Raw genomic sequence first — 15,819 nt, forward strand, 5'->3', positions numbered from 1 at the left:
AACCACGGCAAGGTTGCACCCACTGGGAGGATTGTCTCCAAACAGTAAAGGAAATCGCCCATTGGCTTGCATCAGTATAGTTATATGCGTATATGATTTTCACGGTCATGTCAGTCGACTGAGAATCATGTTGAATGACACAGCCTGGAAACCGCGAATGATGAACGCCCACTCCAAGTCGCAGCCGTCAATTGGCTCTACCCAGGTAGACAGTCTGTTGCCAGTGTAAATGACCCCGTACTTGTAAAGTGCTTAGAGCTTGGTCTCCAACCGAGGATATGCGCTATGTAAGTATCCATATAATCAACTCAGTCAATCAATTAATCAACTGATCAAAATTATTACACTGAATCGTTAATTAGCGTGGTGAATTACGTTAAGGTCCTCAGTGGGGCTACTTCAGTTCATTATTGTTATCATTATTACTGATTGTTGCTGTCATGATGACAATGGTGATTATCATTACCAGTAGTTGTCAGCCAGTTATTCAGTGTTGTTGTTATAGTGAACGATATTCGTTTTCATCAAGTTGTACTAATTTGTTTTGTCCTTGTTCACTCTACGTCCTCCTGCTTTTTCTGTCTCTGTCTCATTCTCTGTCTCTCTCTCTCTGATGTTGCTAGTTTGGCTCTCACTTCAAAACAAAACAAACAAAAAAGTAAAAACACACTACACACAACTGAAACAAACTTTTCCATTTCAATTTTCTTAGCCCATGCAGTGGGATGCAAATACACTGTGCTTTGATCCTTTACCCTATTCAGATAATCTCTCTCTCTCTCTCTCTCTGTAGACAAGCGGTTCACAAAAAATGAGGAAGAGAGGAGATCGATCTACCGTGCATGATATAATGCGAAATAAGCCCGGCATGGTAAAGCATGGTAAGCCTGCTTCGCTGTGTAAACACAAGCGCCGCACCCACAAAACTTGGTCCTCGAGACGGTCTTACAGATTTTGATAGATCAACGACTGGTCGGTTGACCCTTCGGTCAGTTATAAGTACGTCGTTCTCAACGGGCCCGGATTCCAACAGCTTACCATGTGCGTGGGTCCACTGACTTGGAAATAAATCTATTCAAAAGTCCGAGGATGGGTCAAAGAAATACCTGAGACCATCGGACACAAAATGTCAAACTCAGTGACGCACCAAGGGTGGTAATGATAATGAATCTTTGTATAATATAATTATGAATGATCAATGTTCGTAATAATAATATTATTATAATTGTTCCTCCCTCGCCCGTCCCACACCCACCCCTCCTTCCCCGTTATTTCATTCTTGGGAGGGGAGGTTTAACGTTTTGGAACATAAACAGATGGTAGTTTCTGCCTTCGATGATTACTTGTACTACACAGGTATCTTCATTTGTTTTGTTGATATCATCCACTTTCTAAAGTTCAATGATGAATGTCGAAGTTATCGAGACCGGTCCACCATTTTTGTTTTGAATTGCCTCCCTTCGTGTGAAAGAAAATTATGAGTCCATCGCGAATGACAACAATCCTGTCGTCTGCCACCCGGGTTGGGCTAATTTATTCAACACACACCCATCGACTTTTTAAGCCCTCTGCTAATGGTTGGGATTTGGGCTGCTGTCAGGTTGGTTTTATTTGTAATATTCGATCAAATATACTTGAGACAACTCGGTGGAGACTAATTGTAGCTGATACATTCTTTTCGGACTCATGAACTCCGAAGTGATGACAGGCGCATGGTCCATGATCCAGACTTAAATGACGAAACACGATAGGCGACTGTAAGTGTAGAGCCTTTTCAGGAAGGACAGGTTTTATATGTCGCACTTTCTCATCCAAAATTCATGGAGCTGAATTTAGGATGCTAAAATGGGACGGAATGACCGGAATGAATCGCGCTTTAGCATCCTAAATTATCGAGCTGAATTTAGGATGCTGAAGTGCTATTATACCCGAAAAAAAAGTTTTCACATTGGATCTGTTGAATACTTTAATCTTAAGATCAAGATATTCACGTTGCACTGGTCATTTGTGCTATCGTCCCAGTGGATTTCGGAGAGCGCGTTCAACTGAGATGATAGTATGGTTTTGGTTAAATATGAAAAAAAAAAAAAAAAAAAAATCAATAAAAGGGGGCGGAGGTGTGTGTGTATGTGTGTGTGTGTACACAACTGACAGCAGTGTGATCCATTCTGTTCCCCAGTTGGCTAAAGGGATGATGGGAGGCTCTGCCTTCAAACCAATAGTGTGTGTGTGTGTGTGTGTGTGTGCAAATGACAGCAGTGTGATTCCATTCTGTTGCCCAGTTGGCTAAAGGGATGGGAGGCTCTGCCTCCAAACCAACAGTGCCCAGGAGCAGGCTGCACACCAACGCTCGCTGCGAGATATACCCTGGCAGCAAGGACGTCCGACGCTTCAAAGTGCCAGATGACAAGGTAGCATGGAGGACGAGGTTCCCAGACTACAAGCCAGTGGACTACACATCCCCCGGTGTGCTGGCTGGGCCAGTGTGGGCTGACGTGGATGTGAGAACTGAGAACACTCCGTGAGTGTTTGATGCAGAACTTGTAGCAGTAGTCCTAATTTTTTTATTTTTTTATTTTTTTATTTTTTATTTTTTTTACATATTTTCACTTTGAATGATATATGTATTGAACCACAAAAAACAACAACTAAACCAACTCCCCCCCAAAAAAACCAAACAAAAGGGGGTGTGAGGTGGAGGGGGTGGACGTGAGAATTGAGAGTGCTCAGTGAGTGTTAGTAGTACTAGTAGTAGTTATTCCTCAGTTTTATGTCTTTACACTTTGAGTGATATTAGACAGCAAAAGAAACACCACCACCCCCCCATCCCCCACCCCCCTAAAAAAAAAAGAAAAAGAAAAAAAAGAATGACTCATAGAGTGGCATGGGAGAAGGGAGTGGGGGATGTGAGGGTGGCAAACAAACAGATACATGTAAAGTAAACCCTAATGAATTGGAGAGAGAGAAATTCATATTTAAATTCAGACGATTTGTTCATTTAAGGCCATGGCCCCATATGAATGGAGAGAGAGAGAGAGAGAATGTAAAAAAAAGTTTGTCTCATTGGTATTGTGTGATAGTGATGTGATGTTTCATTTTATTGATTTGCTTTGCTTTGCACAGCATTGCACACTGCACTTCATTGTGTTGTGTTCTGTTGTATTTTGTTTGTATTGTCATCCACACATTCAACACTGAAAGTAGGCCAGACATTGTAGATAGGAACAGGTAGCTAACATCAGTCCAGGAAGGTTACGGTAGAAGGAAAGGAATGCTCCCCATCTTACTACGCTGAGCACTAGACGCAGTGGATATGATTTCACTGCCCCTTAAGTTCATAGTTCACACAGCTGTTTTGTTTTGGATTTCATCCTCCTGAAAGATTGGCACCCCAGATGTTCATTCAAAATCTTGTAGGAGAAAGGGATAGAAAAAAAGAAAAAAGATTGTGTCCACTTGATTCAAACCTGGTTTTTGTTTAGCCTTACTTTATTGGTTGATGCACAAGCCACTGGGCCAGTGGGTGGAGATTTTGTTCGTGTTTGTAAGGAGAAATATGCTGGGTATGGTTGATTGTGGAATGTTGTGAGGTGGTGCCAGTTGTGGTGGTATTGAAGTGGTGGTAGGAGTAGTGGTAGTCATAGTAATGTGTGTGTGTGTGTGTGAATGACTGTGTATATATATGTGAATGTGTGTGTGTGTGTGTGATATGAAATAAGTGAGTGCATGTAAAACTGATGCAAAAACCTATGCCCCACCCCCCAGGATCCCTAAATGGAACAGCCTGGACGGAAAGGTGGACCGCAGGAGTCACACGGGACGCTATGAGGTGGTGGACAAATGCCCCAGGTGAGATCTGCACTGCAGCATGTGTTGCTGTGTGCACTGAGTGTGTTTCAATTATTGCTGCATTTGAAGAATGTGTGGGTGGACGCTGTGCTGTGGTTTCAAAAGGAAGATTACACATTGTGGATAACTGTCATAGGTGAGACTCACAAGCAATGTATTGTATTGAACTGCATTATTGGTTTGTCACAACATATTTCTGTGTGAAATTCAGGCTGCTCTGCCCAGAGAGAGCACATCACTACATTGCTGCGCAACCCACAAAATTTACTTCTTTTCACCCCTGAGAACGGAGTATGGCTGCCTACATGGCAGGGTAAAAACAGTCATACACGTGAAAGCCCACTCATGTACATACGGGTGAATTTGGGAGTTGCAACCCACGAATGAAGAAGAAAAAGAAGACTTCATTTTTTCTGTCTGCAAGTGTTTGTTACCATTAAAGTAGATTTTTCTAGAGAATTTTGCCAGCGACAATCCTTTTGTTGCCATGGGTTATTTTACATGCATTAAGCACATGCTGCACAGGGGACCTCGCTTTATTGTCTCATTTGAGTGACTAGCACCCAGACCAACAGTCAAGGTCTAGTGGATGGGGGAGTAAAATTCCTGATCCATACATGAGACTCAAACCTATGGACACTGGCTTCCTTGTAAGACACAGTATCATCAGGCCTTCCTTCCACGGAGTGCTGTGTATGTGATGGTATGTGCTATCATTCTGTTGTGAAGAGTGTGTGACAAGTCGTCCCTCACACAGGAAGCTATCAAACTTTGGATCACTTCCACAAGCAGAGGTGTATATTTTATTCCATAGAATATTTATGTCTTTGTTGCTCATAAAGATCTTGTAACAACAACTTTGGCATAGGAACACTTGCAGAGCTACGAAGTGAGACACACAAGAACAGTGCATTGTATGTCATTTTCTTTCCTGAGTGTATTAACAGTATGTAATGATAATAGATGTTTATTTAGCTAGCGCTCTTTCCAGAAAACTGCTGTAGATGCTTTATAAAACACATAATATTCTGCATCACACATGGGATCAATGTTACACTTACATGCACCAAAATGCATCAAGCAAACTGTATGTGTATATACTGTTGCGGTGAGTGTGGAAAGAACATGATTGGCTTGACATCAAGGAGACTGAACATGGCATCAGCATCACAGAATCCTTTAGCTCTGAAAAAGATTCCATCAACATATCTGTGTCTCAAGATATGCTGGAAGCCAGATTTCAAACAAGTTTCATGAAGACTCTCAACAGGCAGCCTTTCAGAAGAAGGAAAGCTGCCGGAAGAAATCAACATTAGTTATTTTGTTGGAAAAATATGTACACTGATATTAATATTGATAATGTAATCATTATCTTCTCAAAACTGTGAAATAAATACAGGTATGTGCATACATTGTTATCTTTATAGCATCAGTGTTGTATGAAATGGACTTTATTTCACTAGGCTGTCAAGGTCTTGACCAGCATGTTGGGTCTGTGCACAGATCAGACGTCTGCTTCCTTTTTCCGTTTTTTGTTGTTGTTTTATTTGTATTATTATTTGTATTACTCTTTTTTTGTCACAACAGATTTCTCAGTGTGAAATTCGGGCGGTTGTAGAGTGCATCGCTACACTGAGAGCGCCACCCTTTTTTTTTTTTATTTCCTGCATGCAGATTTGTTTATGTTTTCCTATCGAAATGGATTTTTCTGCAGAATTTTGCCAGGGACAAACTCTTTGTTGCTGTGAGTTCTTTTACATGCTCTAAGTGCATGCTGCACATGGGACCTTGGTTTATCATCTCTTTGAAATGGCTAGCATCCAGACCACCACTCAAGGTCTAGTGGAGGGGGAGAAAATACTGGCAACTGTGCCGGGATTTGAACCAGTGCGCTCAGATTCTCTCTGTTCCTAGGCGGACAGCTTACCTCTAGGCCATCACTCCACAGATGTAGTGTAGTGTAAATGGATCAGTCCATACACCTTGACACCCCCCTGAAACAGAAACTGAAAGTATAAAGTGTCCACCATCTCTGCAAAATTCAGGAACCCCATGGGCAGGACAGGGGTGACAGGCAGAGGGCGGCTTGGACGGTGGGGACCCAACCATGCTGCCGACCCCATTGTCACCAGGTGAGCACCTCCACTTCTTCTCACTTGTTTATTGTCCTTTCAGTGCAAGCTGACTAGAAAAGTAAACATTCATTCATTTCAGCATACACACACACACACACATGCACACACACACACACACACACACACACACACACGTATGTACACACTCACACTCACACTCGCACACACACATACACACACATACACACACACACACACACACACACACACACACACGTATGTACACACTCACACTCGCACACACACATACACACACACACACACACACACACACACACATGCACACTCACACACTTACACTCACACACTCACACTCGCTCGCACACACACTCACACACACACACTCACTCACAATGGGTGTGATCCTTTGGGAATTCATCAGACTTTTTAATAAAAGTGGCTGAAAAGACACATAGTTGACAGCTGGTGAGAAATAATTCTTGTTGATGGTAAGAAACAGTCACAGTATGATTGGGGCAGTGTCCATCCCATACACAGTAGTCTGTGGGTCACATGTGTTTCTTCCACATGTGTGTGTGTGTGTGTGTGTGTGTGTGTGTGTGTTATGGCTTTTGTCTTGATTGTTGTAAGTATTGTAAAGTGCCTTGAGATATTTGAAAGTGTTATGTATTTACAATTGTTACCACTGAATACATGATTAGACTCTGCATGAAAGTAGTTATTTCTTGTCTGTTTGGCAGCATAGTCCTTTTTTTTTTTCTTCTTTTCTTTCCTGGTTGACTCGAGTCAGAAGTAAATGAGAAGTAACCAGCCACCATGGTAAAGTTGTTAGCATCATGGACTCACAGGTGGGAGGACACAGGTTTGATACCCATCAAAAGTGAGATTTTCATCCTATGGCCAGCACCTACCAAGAACTGAGTGTTATTTGGGCTCAGATAAGAAAACTGGGACCACACATATCTTCTTCATGGATCTGGATGTGTCTTTTTGACTGTTGTTCTAATTTCCTGACCAACACTACAGGTGCCTGCATCTCTCAGACTGGTTGACGCTAGAATATATTATGACAGAACAGCCTTGTGAAGCATCTTCATAACCGTGGAAACTTGGGCTGTTTGATGGTGCCGAAGATTGGGAATGCACAGTTGACCTACCAGAGGGGAAGAAACACCTGGAAATCATCAGCAAGAGCGGCATGAGACCTGACATGGTACTCCACTCCAAGGCAACGAAACAAGCAATTCTGATTGAGCTCACTGTGCCATATGAAAGCAGAATGGAGGAAGCCCACATCTACAAGACCAAGAAGTATGCAAGTCTAGCCAGCGGCCTGAGAGAATCTGGCTTCCAAGCCAAAGTCCTCGCCATAGAGACTGGTGCAAGAGAATTTGTGGGCGCATCTGCCTACAGCCTCATGAAACAGCTGTCGATTTCTGGCAGAGAGAGGACATGAGCTCTCAAGGCAATGGCAGAAGCAGCAGAAAAGAGTTCCAGATGGATCTGGTCGAGGAGGAATGAAAATAAACTTCATAAGGATTAAATTTCCCAACTCAAACTAGGTGTACAATGGCTCAGTGGTTAAAACGTCTGCCAGAAAAGGTGACTCAGTTCTGAAGTGGTGACCACCCTGGAGGTGCGGGTTCAAACCTGCTGAGGACAAGGGGAAAAAAAAAAGGCGGCAATACAAGGGCATCCAGGTGTGAGCTGGGTGCGGCCCGGCCCTCTTAGAGTGTAAGGAGTTAAGGGCCGAAACACTTGACTGAGGGGGGCTTCTTCTCTGAAGACCTTGTACTGTCCAGCTCTCCCTAGAGTTTCTTATCACTGTTATAAGATAAGATAAGATAAGAATAACTTTATTATCTCCAACTGGAGAAATTTGGTCAGGTGCATTATCACAACATAGACAAGTAAACAACATGGGGACCATAACTGTAAAAGCCAACAACAGCCCCTACAAATATTACGAAGATACAAATGTAAAAAAAAAAAAAATCACATACATCGTTTCATACATACATCCACACACTGCAGGTAATAACTAGTATTCTTAATGTAAAAACAGAAAGAATTAAGAAACATTATTTGAATATAATTATAAACATAGCCTACTATACTGCACATTGATTATAATAGACAGATAAGACAAGAATAAAGATGAATTGCGGAAAACCACAACCAGATAATCAGCACACACCCGCACCGCACCCCCCACCCCCACCCCACACACGCGTTTAACTTGATTAAACAAGAGTAATAAACATATGTTCTCAAATAAAAGCATTTCACATATTCGCTTTTAAAAACATTGCAATTAATTATTACATCATAATTATTAAACAGAAATATATTTAGAATATGGACGTTAGCATTAGACATATTCATTGTACATTCATCCTGCATATTGCACATTATGCTTCCTACATATTGCACATTCATTATAACCAATTGTCACATTTTAAGCTCAGTAAACACACACACACACACACACACACACCACAACTAGAACAAGTTACAGCCTCTCATGCACGGACTTTCACACGTCTCACATGAGAGTGCGCGTGCGCACACACACACACACACACACAGTTCTCAAGAATTTAAAAGGTGGATTGAACATGGAATAAAAGTCTTCAGAGCTCTGGATTTCAACTTAAAAGTTCTGTAGCGTCGTCCTGATGGCAATAGCTCATAATACTTTGCTAAAATATGTGTCGTCAGTTGCTATCTGCCTGCTTTTTTTAACCACTCGACTTTCATACAGCTCTTGGATACTAGCTTGTTTCACTCCCACAATTTTACTGCATACACTCATGACATCGTTCAAAGCAAAAGGTCCTCTCTTTCAGGTGGAAGCGTGACTCTCAGGGTAAGATCCAGGAAAAATCAGGTCGCAGAGTGGCCCAGTTTGTGGCTGTTCAGAGACGAGACACCAAGGACTGGGCCATACCTGGGGTGAGATGATTGTGTGTGTGTGTGTGTGTTCACTGTGTGTGTTCCCTGTATGTGTGTGTGTGTGTGTTCCCTGTGTGTGTGTGTGTGTGTGCGTGTGTGTGTTCCCTGTGTGTGTTTGTGTGTGTGTGTGTTGTGAGTGTGTGTGTGTGTTGTGTGCCTGTGTGTGTGTTCATTTATATACACAAACTTTTTAATTACAATTTATTTGGATAAAGACGTTGATAATGATGACAAAGGTAATGATTCTTATGAATAAGGCAATCATTACATTCTTTGTCTGCACCCTTAAAATCGCCACTATCACCTTCATGATCACCACTTCTGTCATCCCATCACCACCACCACCATCACCACCACCATCACCACTGTGACAACCACCACTACCACCATCACCACCACCATGGACGCTGTGACGCCATGTGTTGACAGGGGATGGTGGACCCTGGGGAGACAGTGACAGCCACCCTGAAACGAGAGTTTGGGGAGGAAGCTCTGAACAGCCTGCAGGTCCCAGTGGCCAACAAGGCCAACATCGACGCCCTCTTCACACGCGGCACTGAGGTCAGAACAGATCACAGGACGTGGTATCCTCAGTTTCAGTTCCTCAAGAAAGCGTCACTGCGTTTGGACAAATCCATATTATACGCTACACCACATCTGTGAGGCACATGCCTGACCAGTAGCATAATCCAATGAACTAGTCAGGCCTGACCAGTAGCATAATCCAATGAACTAGTCAGGCCTGACCAGTAGCATAATCCAACGAACTAGTCAGGCCTGACCAGTAGCATAATCCAACAAACTAGTCAGGCCTTCAGTGCATGCACATGTATTTGTGTGCTTTTCAGAGTGGATTTGTTCCTCAGAATTTTGCCCAAGGACAACCCTTTTGTTGCCATGGGTTCTTTTTCAGTATGCCAAGTGCATGCTGCACACAGGATCTCACTTTATCATCACATCTGAATGACTAGAAACTAGTTTGATTTTCCAGTCAAACTAAGGATAAATGTGGTTTGTACATGTAGAATAAGGTTCTGTCTATGTTTGCATGAACCTGTGTTCTCTCATGCACACACAAGCATGACAAGGAAAAGTAGAGTGTGGGCGACTGTAGTGATGGTCTTCTGTTCAGCTTGTTAATTTTCATGTTGGTGAATACATGTCCTTTGTCCCTCCACACTCCCCTGTCCCTCCTTTCTCACCCCAGTGACATTAGTTCTTTTTTTTTTTGTCCCCCCCCCCCCCCCCCAACCTCCACCATGACAATCTCACCCCACTCCTTATCTTCCCCCTGTCCGCACCATTCACACATATCTACAAGTGATCTTTCACGTGCGTGGCAATTGTTGCCTCACCATGTAAATAGCCTTTTTTTTTTTTTCTGTTGTTTATTTTCGGGGATTGCAGGGGTGTGTACTGGGTAAGTTTGTGTTCCATAATGCACCAAACACTGACATGCATTTTGGGATATCTAACGTGCAAAGTTGATGAAGGCACAAGCAGGTCTTCACAGGTTTACTCAGGAGATCAGAAGAATCTTACCTCCATAACTACCTGGTGCTGATACTGGAATCAAACCTCAGACCCTGGCATTGAAAGGCCAGCACTCTCACCAGTCAACTGTGGTGTGGTGCCTTTCTGGCTTTGCAGATCATATGTGACAGGTGTGGATGCACACACATGTACTGTAACATTATGGATGGAGGAGTTTGTCAAGAAATGTTATAGTTGTGTGGATAACATGTTATATAGGATTATGCAGATGTGTCATGCTATAGTAATATACCGTAAAGTTCGGTCTATAAGCCGCGACTTTTTACTCCAGCTTCAACTTCTGCGGCTTATACAATGATGCGGCTTATTTGAGGATTTTAACAATCCCAGGAGCACCATGTTCTCGTCTATTCTTAGCTGCCCTTCAACTCACCAAAATCATGATTTCTGTCCATGAATTTTTGGATGAGCTTCAGGATAGTGTGCTAACTGTTCACGTTTTATAAATCAAATCCGTACACATTAAAGCCTTCAGTTCTACTCTGCTCAAGCGTACACCCTCATCATGCCGAAAAGCGACGTTATGCCTATGATGCAGCCTTCAAATTGAAGGCGATCGATCTAGCAGACGACAGTGCAAGCGACGAACCAGCAGCGACCTCCACCTTCATGTTCATGAAGTGAAAGCGAGGCTGAAGTCAGTGACAAGATGGCGGAGGAAGCTGTGCTGGTGCTCTTCAACTGGGACACTGAAAACGAAGATTTCAGTGGATTCAGTGAGGAGGATGACGTTGAATAAATGTGACTATCCCTAAATTATGGATCTTATTTTCGTTGTGTTTATTTATTATTTTTTTGTGGCACAAGCAGTATTTTCGCTTGCTTTTCTTTGTGTTGTTCCCGCTTGTGTTTATTTCATAACCTACTGTATTGACAGCTTTTCTGTAGTATCAGTATGTGTTCTGGTACCGGAAATAAGTGCGGCTTATAAGCCAGTGTGGCTTATGTATGTATAAAGTTTAATTTTTTCCAAATTTTAGTGGGTGCGGCTTATATACCAGTGCGCTCAATAGACCAAACTTTACGGTAAGTCATGCTTTCCTGTCTGTATGGCTGGTTTTTTTCACTTGCATGTTCCTGTTGCATTTACGCATTTACTAATCAGTACCATGAATGCTTAAAAAAAGTTTTGCAAAAACCAAGTTAAAACTAGAATCACTATTACTTTTATTATTGCTGCCATCATTCCTGGACAGAAAAAAACACCAACAAGAAAAAAGTAAGGTACATATTGTGGGGTGTGTACAGATCTACCGTGGCTATGTGGACGACCCACGTAACACAGACAATGCGTGGATGGAGACGGTGGTGATGAACTACCATGATGAAGACGGGCACAGCGTTGGCTGTATCCAGCTGAATGCAGGTACCACACATGTCATATGATGAACAGATAGGGTTGTTATAATGGTATAGGGACTGTGATAAAGATACAGGGGGTGTGATACAGGAATATTTTCCTTCACAAAACATTATACTCATTACCCTTGAATCCTCAAAAATCTCTGGCGAGGGGAAAGCACTTATTTACAATATTCTCTGGTACTGAACAGGTGTTACAGTTCGTATCATTGACAGGGTTGTTGCACAGTATTTACTGAACGGAACTGTAACTGGCAGCCACTTTTTGCTGTCACTGATGGAGGTTAAGACTATTGACATGGATGATAATTGAGGGTCAGTGTGCTGAGCACTTGAAACTTCGAGGATGAAGTTCCGTTAGAGTGGTGGAAAATGGGAGGGGATGACAGGGGACAGTACTATGGCATGTCAGCGCATTCTTTTTCATAGTCTGGATGATTCTTGTCCACACCTGCATATTTTTGGATGCACATTTTGCTCATGTTGTGTGTTTGTGTTCTCCCCTGCACACAGCTTGAGTGTGTGTGGAGCTGCAGTGTTTTTTTTTTTAAGTCTGTTTATCAAGGCTTCACATTGCCTACTGTTCTGATGGACTGAAACTAAAACTCTGATGGACCTGTGTCGTTGAGGTCATTTCAGGGTGGTCAAATTATATTTCAGTACCTCAGTCCTGTGATATTAGAAATGAGTGTTCACCTCCACCCTTTAAACAAGTCCTGTGTGTGCATGTGTGTGTATGTGTGTTGCCAGGTGACGATGCTGTGGGTGTACAGTGGCTTGACATTGACAGCAGTCTGAAGCTGTTTGCCAGTCACACAGACTTCCTTCACACCACTGCCACCAAGCTGAACGCCAGCTGGTAAAACAGACAGTCACCATCACTCTCACAGCTCCTCTCCCCCACCCGCCAACCCCCACCTCTCCGGTGTTGGATTTATTGTGGTTTTGGGTGTGCTGTGCTGGGAGTCTGGGACAGAAAGAGAGAGGAGGGAGATAGAGCTGTGTCATGGAGACAAGAGAGATCCAGAACAGGCAGTGCTGTGAAACCTGTTCTTTTCTACATGGGTTTAAGGTTATGAGGACTGTGCCTGGTTGTAGGAGGGAGAGGGAGAGAAAGAGAGTGAGGTGATGAGAGAGAAGAGAATAGGGAGAGAAGAGAGAGAGACAAGAGAAAGAGGAGGGAGAGAAAAGAGAGAGAGAGAGACAAGAGAAAGAGGAGGGAGAGAGAAGAGAAAGAGGAAGAAGAGAGAGAGAGAAGAGAGGGAGGTGATGGAGAGAGAAGGGAGAGAGAAGAGAGAGAGTTATGGAGAGAGAAGAGAGAGAGAGAAGAGAGAGAGGTGATGGAGAGAGAAGAGAGAGGGGTGATGGAGAGAGAGGGGAGAGAGAGAGAAGGGAGAGAGGTGATGGAGAGAGAAGGGAGAGGGGAGAGAGAGAGAAGGGAGAGAGGTGATGGAGAGAGAAGGGAGAGGGGAGAGAGAGAGAAGGGAGAGAGGTGATGGAGAGAGAAGAGAGAGAGAAGGGAGAGAGGTGATGGAGAGAGAAGAGAGAGAGAGAAAGAGAGAGGAATGAGAGAGAAGAGAGAGAGAGAAAGAGAGAGGAATGAGAGAGAAGAGAGAGAGAGAAAGAGAGAGGAATGAGAGAGAAGAGAGAGAAAGAGAGAGGAATGAGAGAGAAGAGGGAGAGAGAAAGAGAGAGGAGGGAGAGGAGTAGACAGCTGTGTCATCACAGATAAGGTGGTTGTTTGCAAGAGGAGATCCAGAGGGGGCAGGGCTGTGAGACCTTTCCTGCCATACAGGGATCAATGGTCATGTGGACTGTGTTCAAGATATTATTTACATACAGATATGTTTAAAGCCACTACCCCACGCCAAGCACAAATCAGTTTCAAAGGATAGGCCAAGATTGTTTTTGGACACTTCTTCCATTTCTTTACAGAAAACGAAGACATCTTGGCTTGGATTTATTATTCACTCCTATGTATATATATTCTGCAGTCATGTGCTTTAAACCCAACTAGTGTTAGCAGTGCTCTTTGTTTTGCGTCAAGATGAGGCAATGTTAATAGAACTTCTTGTTGGTTTTTTTCTTCTGTATTTATGTACAATAGTTAAGATGATGCATTGTGAATAGAACGTCCTGTTGATGTAGTAGTTTTTTTTCTGTATTAATGAACAATATTAATCAAGATGAGGCAATGTGAATGGAACTCCTGGTGTTTTTAAAAATTATTTTCATTATGTATTTCAATATTGATATTTTTCTGTATTTCTGTACAATATTTTTTTTTTGTGCAAAGGGGCATTCATGAACATGTTTTCTTTGTAAAGATGGAATGTTCATAGTTGGCAAGGACACCAAACATAAAGATAGGAGATGCTTGTAGTTTTAATGAAAAACAACAGTCATGCAATTAAAATCATGCTTTGGAGATCATATAGGACACAGAACAGATAGATGTGTTCACCGCTAGTAGACATTACAAGCATGACAACGTCATCTTTCTGGATGTCAGTTTTCTGGGGGTTTTTTTCTTGTTCATTTGATTAATTCTGCAGAACATCAGCATTTATATATCTTAATCCGTCCCTTTATACTGTTTGTGTTGAAGATTGGAATCTTTTGAAAAACTGAAGTCTGCTGTGCTTGATGCCTTACGTAGTGTTGTGGGTTTCCTGTTGATGCAGGTGTCAAGATGACCTGTTTTACTATAAATCTGTGTGTTCCTTATCTGGCTGCTTTGATTAAAGTGTCCTTTGCTTTTGGGGGGATGTGTTAAGTTGCTGGGGTTTTATTCTTATTCAGCAGTCATCTGTGTTTGATGTTGACGTCTTATAGTGCAATGTGGGTAAAGTTTTCATTCATGACCAAGGACAGATTGCTAGAATCTGTTTCTGTGCTAGAATCTGTTGTTGTTTTTTTGTTTTGTTTCTTTTGCCTGTGTTGTATTTTATTTGATGTCTGAATGCTGCGCTCTACCAGGGAGAGGCATCACTGGTCCTCATCCATCCCCTAAATCTCACATGTGCTGGCTCCAAGCGCCTCACCCTGCTACACTGTTTCAGCTGGTGGGCCAAACCACATGAGTGGGGGGTTTGCACTGCACCACTGGTCACATGACCTGGGCCACAGCCACCAGTCAGGGCAGAGGTGTCCAGAGAAGTATTTCTGTCTTCAGTTTAATGTCTTTTCACTATTTACTGATGTTAGACAAAAACAAAAACGTGCGCGCACACACACACACACACACACACAACAACGACAACAACAACAACAACAAAAACAACTATGCGTGTAGATGCACTTCTTGGGTGGGTGGATGGGGGTGATAGGAAGAGGTGATAGGATGACTGAAACAGGGGAAAGTGACAGAGATGAAAAGGAAGAGCAACTAAGCATTTGACTGAGGGTAAAGTAAAAGTGTCTTAATCATGCTCCTAGAAGGACTCAGTAGTCAAATGTATTGGAGTGAAGATGACCCACATTTTATTAATGGGATTTGTCTGTGAGTGAAGAACTTGGAGAGGAGACGGGTGCTGCCAAGCTGTTACAAGCTGACTGAAAGAACATAGAAATGAAGAATACATTGTACTTAAGAGGTGCTATGGCGAATCAGTTAGCCATTGAGATTTCTTCACAACTTCAAGACTCTTTATTGGCTTTAAACTGAAGAATTTGGTATGGACAAGGGTTGTTAAAATGACATTCAATCATCAGCCACTTCATATCTGAAAATAACAGAAAACAATGGTGGCTCACACATGCTCTCCCAGCTCCCTGCCACACCACCACCCTCACACACACATATGCAAGTATGCATGCACACATGCATTTCACATAAAATTACTATGAAAACACAATAGTGTTCACCAGTGATCAGGGTTCATGCACTTGCTTCAGCATGGGGTTGTGTCCATGGGAAAGGCACTTTCCTCCAGTTTTCCTCCCTCTCACTCAGGTGTGAATGGGTACCTGACTTAGGTTGGGGGAGGTTAAACAGTAGGAG

General features: G+C 42.7%; 1 protein-coding gene across 1 annotated transcript; it reads left to right on the top strand.

The window, feature by feature from the left end:
- Positions 1–1,473: 1,473 nt before the first annotated feature.
- On the top strand, positions 1,474–13,327 carry LOC143302316 (ADP-ribose pyrophosphatase, mitochondrial-like). Its single transcript, XM_076616927.1, has 8 exons — positions 1,474–1,600; positions 2,283–2,521; positions 3,766–3,849; positions 5,895–5,981; positions 8,795–8,900; positions 9,330–9,461; positions 11,703–11,820; positions 12,567–13,327. The coding sequence occupies exons 1-8, from the start codon at positions 1,478–1,480 to the stop codon at positions 12,677–12,679; spliced, it is 1,002 nt and encodes a 333-aa protein (XP_076473042.1). The 5' UTR covers positions 1,474–1,477; the 3' UTR covers positions 12,680–13,327.
- Positions 13,328–15,819: the final 2,492 nt, after the last annotated feature.

The sequence above is a fragment of the Babylonia areolata genome, chromosome 29, assembly GCF_041734735.1.
Source record: "Babylonia areolata isolate BAREFJ2019XMU chromosome 29, ASM4173473v1, whole genome shotgun sequence".
Classification (NCBI taxonomy): domain Eukaryota; kingdom Metazoa; phylum Mollusca; class Gastropoda; order Neogastropoda; family Buccinidae; genus Babylonia; species Babylonia areolata.

Excerpts from the sequence above, each read along its gene's own strand:
- LOC143302316 (XM_076616927.1), top strand. The coding sequence starts at position 1,478 with ATGAGTCCATCGCGAATGACAACAATCCTGTCGTCTGCCACCCGGGTT. Across the intron at positions 1,601-2,282 it reads GGGATTTGGGCTGCTGTCAG|TTGGCTAAAGGGATGGGAGG; the intron begins GTTGGTTTTATT and ends TCTGTTGCCCAG. Across the intron at positions 8,901-9,329 it reads AGGACTGGGCCATACCTGGG|GGGATGGTGGACCCTGGGGA; the intron begins GTGAGATGATTG and ends ATGTGTTGACAG.